Genomic DNA, 7,733 nt, shown 5'->3' with positions numbered 1-7,733 from the left:
TTAGGAGACGCGCTCGCCGCCACCCCCGGCCTCGGGGTCGCTCTGGTCGTCTGTGAAGCAGACGTCCACGTCGCTGTCGTTGTCGCTCTTGGCCTCCCCAGGCTCCACGGGGCAGTCGGGCTCGGCGCCCGGACCCTCGCGCGCCTTGGCGAGCAGGTTCTGGCCGGGGTGCCGAGACTTGACGTGGCGCTCCAGGTCTCGCCGGCGCACCAGCACCTTGCCGCAGAACTCGCAGCGGTAGGGCGTGTTGCCTTCGGCGTGCAGCCGGATGTGCTTGTTGAGGTTGCTGGGGTCGCCAAAGGGCCGCAGGCACACTTTGCACTTGAGCGGCTTGTAACCCGTGTGCGTCCGCATGTGGATCTTGAGCCCGTACTTGCGCGAGTACAGCTTGCCGCAGTAGAGGCACAGGTGGCCCGTCTTGGGCTTGCCCGCGCCGCCGCCCGCGCTGCCGCCACCCCCCGCGCCACCCGACGCCACGACCGCGGGTGGCAGTGTCCCCGCGTCCAGGCGGCCGCGGCCCTTCCCAGCCGCCATCTCCGAGAGCTGGTGCGTGTGCATGGCAATTTCCCGGTCGATGCTGGCCAGGGAACCCAGCTCGGCAGGGCTCAGGGTGGCCGCCGCCGCCGCCGCGGGCCCGCTGAAGTAGGAGATGGACTCGGGGTACTTGAGCAGCCCGCCGAAGTGCAGCTTGAGCGGGTAATACGCGGCGGCGGCCGGCGAGCCGTACAGGAGCTCCCCGTTGTAGACCGTAAAGGCCGGCATGACGGCGGGCAGGTGGCTGCACTCGCTCCCGGGGAAGGCTTTGAGCCCGCCTGCGTCGAGGGCGGGCAGCGCGCAGCGCTCGAGGTGCAGCCCGGCCACGGGAGACAGCTGCGGGTAACGCGCTCCTGGCAGCGCGGCGGCGGCGGCGGGGGGCGCGCGCTCCACGTGCTTGAAGGCGGACGCCTCTTCCGGGGGGCTGGGGAGCAGAGGGATGCCCCGCAGGGCCCCGGAGCAGGGCAAACCAGGGGGAGGCGCCAGCGGCAGGTCCCCAGCGAGCAGGCACTTCGGGTGGTGGTGGTGGTGGTGAGCGTGGTGGTGATGGTGATGCCCCGCACCGCCCGCCGCCGGGTTCTCCCTGCTTCCCGGGAGCCCTCCCGCCCGACCCCCGCCCAGCAGGCCGGCGCCGGATTTGCCACCGCCCTCCTCCCGGTAGGAGTCGCCACGCGCGGTCGCTGCAGTCCTGGCCAAGCTGGCAGGCTTGAAAGCCGAGCGCACGCCAGGGTAGAAGGCCAGGCCGCCGCCCCCCGCTGGGGAGCCTCCCATGACGCCCAGGAAGTGGCCTTGTCCCCGGGCGGCCCCGCTTTGTTCCAAGGCGCGGTCCACCTGCTCCTTGCTCTTCTTGGACGGCCCCCACTTGGCAGGGATCGGCGAGGTGGCCGAGGGCGCAGAAGAGGCCTCGCGCTTGATGCCCTCCCGCGCTCCGCAGGCCTGGCCGGGCGGTGGGGCCTGCGGGTGGGGCCGCAGAGTGCCCGCCGGGGCGGCCCTGGCGAAGTCGGGCCCCGGGGGTTTCGGAGAGAGGCGGAGGCCCTCTGCAGTTGGGGCCGCGCCCTGGCGAGGCCCGTGCTCGTGGTGCAGGTAGGCGCGGCCTGCGCCGCTGCCCAGCACGCAGTGGAAACGCAGGTGCGCCTTAAGGCTGTTGGGGTATTTAAACGTCCTCCAGCAGTACCAGCAAATGTAGCGCTCCTCCCCTGGGCAAGAAAGAGTAGAGAAGCGACCCGTGAGAGGCGAGCAAGCAAGAAAGAAAGGTCCAGCGCACCCAAGGCAAAACCCAGGTTTTGACCAGCGGTATGGGAAGAAGCAATATTCTTGGGTCCCCGCGAATAATTGGGTTCTGTAGCCTCACTCTAGCAAGGACCCCGAGAAGCCCCCAAATGGCCAACTCTGTCACCGTCTCCATCCTCTGAGACTACTTAGAGGCCAAGAGGGGTGATGGGGCCTTTCCAACGAAGACTCTCCGGGCCATCGGAGCAAATTCTCGCTAAGAGAGCAGAGCTCAGGCAGGTTGGCCAAGGAAGAGACAGAGCAGAGAGCAGCTGTTACTTTAAATCAAGTGTCGAGGCTGTGCTGTGCCTGGGCCCATCTGTTGGCGTTCGCAGAATAGGTGGCGTATGTCAAGGAGTTTGGATAAACTGAACAAAGGCCAATCTAATGGTCGTGAGCTCCTCATTACCAGGCGAGACAATATCCTGTATGTATGGGCCATATGTAATCATCCCTTTTCATAGAACAATGTCTTTTATGTCCACTACCCACCCTTCCCACCCCCTCTCAGCTTTAAATACTTTGCCTGAGGTTTTCCTGGAGCGTGACCAACTGAAGGACCACATAGGGACTATGATTTGCTATTCTTCAAAATTATTTGTATCTTTATTTCCTCTTTAACCCCACTTAATTTGATGGGAGAAAATAAAAAGTCCTATGTCCTGATATTCTGAAAGCTGAAGGATAATGTTGCATTATGTTGTCAGTTTTTAATTAATTAACTCCTAGATGGCTGCACAAATCCAAGCTTAGTAAAGTCCTTGGAAAAGATATATAGTTTATTTTTATTATGTGAATATATATGTTATATAGATAAAGATACTCAGCTTTTAATAAGTGCACAATTCTCTACCAGGATCTGTATAGGTGCTTTTGGTGTCAAATCTTTTTTGTGTGTTTAATATTATTAACATTAGTTGCTTTTAATTTTGTCAGGGCCTGTGAACAAAATCAAGGGACACATGTGTGAAACAGATCTGACCACATAGTGAAAGTTAACATTCACTCAAAAAGACCGTGTTACATCTGTACAGAGAACAGGGATTTGCAACTGTGTGTCTTTTTAAATGTTCTGATTTATTGGTAATACTGAGGGGAGGGATTTCTGTGAAAAAGAAGTCAGTTGAGTCCCAAGAAAGTATCCAAACTAAATGTCAGTCTCATTCAATTAAATGGAAAAGCTAGAATTTCCCTCCATGCACACAAGTAGCTCAAACTTTTAAAACATTACTACAGAATAACAATGAGGGGGGAATTGCATATCTTCCTTCCTTCCTGTATTTTACTTCTGGCTTTGCATAAAGAAAGCAGTACCCTCCCTCATAACTAAAGTGAAAGTTCAAGTAAGAAGCAGTTTATTCCAGCTGAAGCCACTGGGAGAACAGAAAGAAAAAAATGGGGGAAGGATTTTGCCTGTCAGATCCTATCCCAATTGGATAGGATAAAGATTTGGGTAAAAATATTTCAATATTTCTGTTACAGCCATGTAAAATAAATCTTGAAGAAAAGAGAGAAGAGACCTGGGTTCTCTAGATGGGCATGTTGATTGAATATTTTAAGTAACCTCTTTTCTCTTAAGTTCAGAACCTCCCTCTCATCGCCACTTTTTAAAGAGGGAGTTTTCAGAGGCTGCCCCGAATGACTCAGCTCAATGCAAAGCCAAGTAAGCTTTGTTCCTAAGACAAAGGGTCAGTATTTTCTTTAATCTTACTATGAAATTGAAATCCACTGGAATTAGTGAATATTGGAATAATAGCAGCCATCCCTGCTTATTTCTTTCTCTTTGTAAGATTTAAGCAAATGTGTGTTTTCAGTTTCAATATATTTCTTTTTTCCTAACCAACTGACATGTTCTCTGGACTCTGAAACCCAACCTATGCCCAAAGTGTTAAACACACTTTATGAGTGACCTCACCCACTCTCCTTCATGTAACCCTAAGGTTGTCAAGATTTCAAGCATCTCAAAGGTGGGGAAGTCAGGATTCAAAATAATCCATACATTCCCCAAAAGGAAAATGGTGTCTGTTTTGGCGCCTGTTACCAAACAGTGTTTATAATAAGCTCGACTGACTGAAATGAAAACACAAGGGCCACCACTGAAACAAGTTGCCTTTATACTATTTGAGAGTGCCTGAGGAAGGGTGTTCTGTGCAGAAATTCATGGCCCCTAAATGCCAGTAGCCCTCAGAATTGTTCAGTAGTTGCAGATTTTTAAGTTCTCCACTATGGGGCTTTTATCATGTTTCTCTTTTTCTGGAAGAAGTTGACAAGAGAATTTAATATGTGATGCAAGTAACGAACTACTTTAGGATAATTGTTTATGAATACTGTACATATAAATCTACACACAAAATCAATAAAATTTACAGAAGACAGAGATACTTTGAAGGGAAGCGATTCATTGGTCCAAATAAACTTATTCGGCCTTGTTCATGAAGTTTCTTAATTTCCACATTTGTATTAATTTATTTAACGCTATTTGTAAATAGATGAGATTGAGCAGGCAATGCAGGAGGAAAGCATGCTAAAATATTTCTCAGCATTTATTATGTTGACTTTATTAACTGTGTTTTTAGGGGAAATTACAGATAAACAATTGGCAATGGAAAAAGTCATGGAAGCATTAAAAGGGAGTTTCTGGATCTTAACTACTTTAGCACCTCACAGCTTTTTTTCCACAGGAAGTGTTCTTCAGTGTTTTGGGAAGGTTTTGAAAATGTTTTTCTCTTTAGTTAGTGCACCTTAATTTGCATAAATCCGCTCTTGGCTTTGGAAGGGATCAAATAAATCTGAGAAGAAACTGGGATACATCCCAAATTCAGTTTAAGTAGGGAGAGGGGAAGTGCATAAATACCATTTAAATGGAAGGGCCTCAGTACCTGCCAACTGACCAGCTGTAAGTACCGTAATGCTTCTAAAATGCTGTAGAAATACATGACTCTCCTTCAAATCAGTGGAGAGATGCCCCTCCACCTTCTAAAACCATTCCAGGTTTGTTATGCTTTCTGGAGCTCATGAGGTGATTTCTCTAATAATATGTTAAGGCTTCTTTATTGATTCTTAATTGAGTAAATAATTGTCTCTTTGGATATGCAATAGGAAAGGATGACCCCCATGAAATTCATAAACAGTATTTTTTTCCTTGCCACCGAGAACCAGATTATTATTGTCACTGTTGTAATTTACTGTTGATTTTAAGGAGGTAGTGGTGACGTCACCTTTGTGCCTATACAGACAGGAATCATGAATTCAATTTTACACAGCATGAGAGAGGCTTTTCAAGTCTGGGGATTCACCCAAAGCCCGGAGGAGGGCTGGACTCTTGCCCACCCACTCAGGCCCAGAGGCCCTCTCAGAGGCGGTACCTTTCTCATCGTGAGTCGGAGTTGCAATTGTGGGGATGTCAAACCACTGAGCCAAGGAGTTGGAATACCACACAGTCAGCTCCTCCCCTGGCTGCACGTCTCTCAGTGCTCGGTAGAAGATCTGGGACGCAAGAAACAGGACAGCTTGCTGTCATTTCCTGGGCAATTGGTCAAAAAACAACTGACAGGAAGGTTCAAATCCCTGCTCAGACACTGTGTGACCTTGGAAAAGCTATTGGACTTCTCTGAACCTCAGTTTCCTTACTCTTCAAACGGGGAAAATAATAGTATCTACCTGGGCTTTTAAATGAGAGTTGGAGCTAAAGCGCTTTGCTCTTAATATTTATTGGTGGCGGTCAGGCAGATAGAATTGGCAGCGGGAAGCCCACAGTACCTGTCCTCCGGGTAAGTCTGCAATAGCTTCCAGAGTCTGTTCCTGGGGGTTCCTGGCTGCCCGGATTAACCCTATCCACTCCAGAGGGGAGCCCCCCGACTCGTCCACCAGCTCCCCTCTCACCATGCGCACCTGCAACACAAGCAGTGGTCGTCCTTCCCGCACCACAGCCAGGCCCACAACCCAGAGGGATTGTTCTCCACCCCACCCGACTCAGGAACACGGTTGTGTTCCCTTTGGCCACACCTCTGGGGGCTGCTGGGAGGAGGGTAATTACTTAGGACCCTTGCCTGGGGGAAGGAAAAGGGGAGGCTGTCTAGCATAACAGTCCCCCTCCTCGCCCCACCTGGGCATCATCCCCTCCTGAGCACCTGGGCGCCTCTCATACCAAGACAGCCCCCTCCCCACCCAAGCCCTCCCTCTCGCGGCTCTGAGAGCAACCCCATTATCAGGGTAGTGACGTTTCGAAGTCAGTGCCAGAACCCAGAGTGTCCCCCAAGCCCTCTATACCCACCCCACCCCCATTCTCCCTGCACCGCACCGAGGTCCTGGAGACCCCGGCTGCAACACTGTTGGGACAAAGTGGCCGCCGGCTAGCCATTTAAAAGCAATTAAGGCGCATTTAAAGGAGTAGTGCGCGGCACACCCGGCACTGGACCGCCGCGGAGAGGACGATTGCGTGAGCAGCCCGATGCGGGTGCTGTGGGCTGAGCACCGGAGAAATTTCTTACAGGAAAACTCCAGGGAGCGGCCGGCCGAGGCAGAGTCCTCCCCCACCCCGCCCCCCACCAGCCCCCGCGCTTCCCCGCGGCCGTTCGCCCCCACTGGGCGGGCTGGGACGCCCGCGGGCGGGCGGGGCCCTTGGAAAGCCGTCTGCAGTCAGGTGTCCGGACGCAGCCTGGGGAGTCAGAGCCCGGGGGTTGGCCTTGACGCCTCCCAGCTGTGACCCTGGGCTCTCAGAGCCCGGCGGCGGGCGCCCTCGAGCCCGCGTCAAAGCCGTTACCTGGCTCACCCTCTATCCTTTTACCGCAAACCCTCAAGTAGACATCCTAGGAAAGGGAAATCTGGGGAGGTTCTAGGAACTGAGAGTTTCCCAAGGATCGTTTTTCCGGACATGAGATTAAATTATGTTAAGGTAAATTTAAGCCTCAAATTAGCATATTGAAGGAAAGGCGGTAATGAAAGTCCTCCACTGAGCGTAGTAAAACGGTGGAAAGGAGCGTTGGCGGAGAGGCCAGGGACACCCGCGCCTCTGCTGAGCCCCCGGAGCCGCGGCGAAACCCTGGGCTCCGAGTGGCCCCGGCACGCAAAGAGCCCCTTGCACCCCACCCGGGGCTGTCTCCCTCGCAACCACGTCCTGGTCCCTCAACCCGGCCCACGTTCAACTCTCAGTGAATGCGACTTGCGGGGGAATAAGCCGAGTCCCCTTCCACCTGGCACAGTTAGCAGGTAACGAGCAGCTCAGTCACCCCTTTCTCATCTACCCGTTTCCTAGGCCAGAGAAAAGGGAGGCGAAGGGCAAGGGTCGAAGGTCGGGATGGCTAATACCTTTTTCTTGGGCCCGGGTTCCCTGCGGTCAGACAGGTACTTGCCCAGCTTGAAGGTTCCGGGCACCGGCCCGAGGCGCAGGCCGGCGGGGATGCAGCAGTCAGCGCTCACGCTGACGGCCGGAGCGCGGGCCGCTCCGTGCATGGCCGCGGGCGCGCGGGGCAGGCGCCTGGGCTCTCGGGCTCCTCCGCAGGGCGGGAGTGACGGAGCCCGCGTCGCGCGCGAGCCTGGGAGCTGCGCCCCGACGTGCGTCCTCCGCCCGCGGAGTGACAGTGACGCGGCCGGGCATGCACTGCGCCTTTTCTATCCCGGCGGGCGCCTTTTGGCACCGCCAGCGCAAGGGCGCGGAGTTTGGTGAGAGAGTTGCGCTGCGGAGCAGCTGCAGAGTCCCACCCGAGAGGGTCACATGGAGTGGTTCCCTCAGCCCCCTGCATAATCGAGGCCTCTGAATGGCTGGCGCACAATGGTCCAGGCGACCTTCCCATTCCTAAAAATCCAATTTGTCAAGGGCGAAGAAAAGGCGCTGGTGAATCAAAGGTCCGGCGGGACCATTAATCCTCAGCATGGGGTATTGTCCTCGAGACAGTTACGATATTTTAAGTGACAAATCCACTGTATAATTT

At 53.8% G+C, this 7,733-nt stretch overlaps 1 protein-coding gene across 1 annotated transcript; it reads right to left on the bottom strand.

Moving 5' to 3' along the window:
• PRDM13 (PR/SET domain 13) lies at positions 1–7,254 on the bottom strand. The gene is made up of 4 exons (XM_087817156.1): positions 7,111–7,254; positions 5,563–5,694; positions 5,169–5,289; positions 1–1,730 (listed from the first exon to the last, which is right to left on the bottom strand). The coding sequence occupies exons 1-4, from the start codon at positions 7,252–7,254 to the stop codon at positions 1–3; spliced, it is 2,127 nt and encodes a 708-aa protein (XP_087673282.1).
• Positions 7,255–7,733: the final 479 nt, after the last annotated feature.

The sequence above is a fragment of the Miniopterus natalensis genome, chromosome 5 (genome assembly GCF_054644295.1).
Source record: "Miniopterus natalensis isolate mMinNat1 chromosome 5, mMinNat1.hap1, whole genome shotgun sequence".
NCBI classification, from domain to species: domain Eukaryota; kingdom Metazoa; phylum Chordata; class Mammalia; order Chiroptera; family Miniopteridae; genus Miniopterus; species Miniopterus natalensis.
This window is presented reverse-complemented; position numbering and strand designations above follow the sequence as displayed.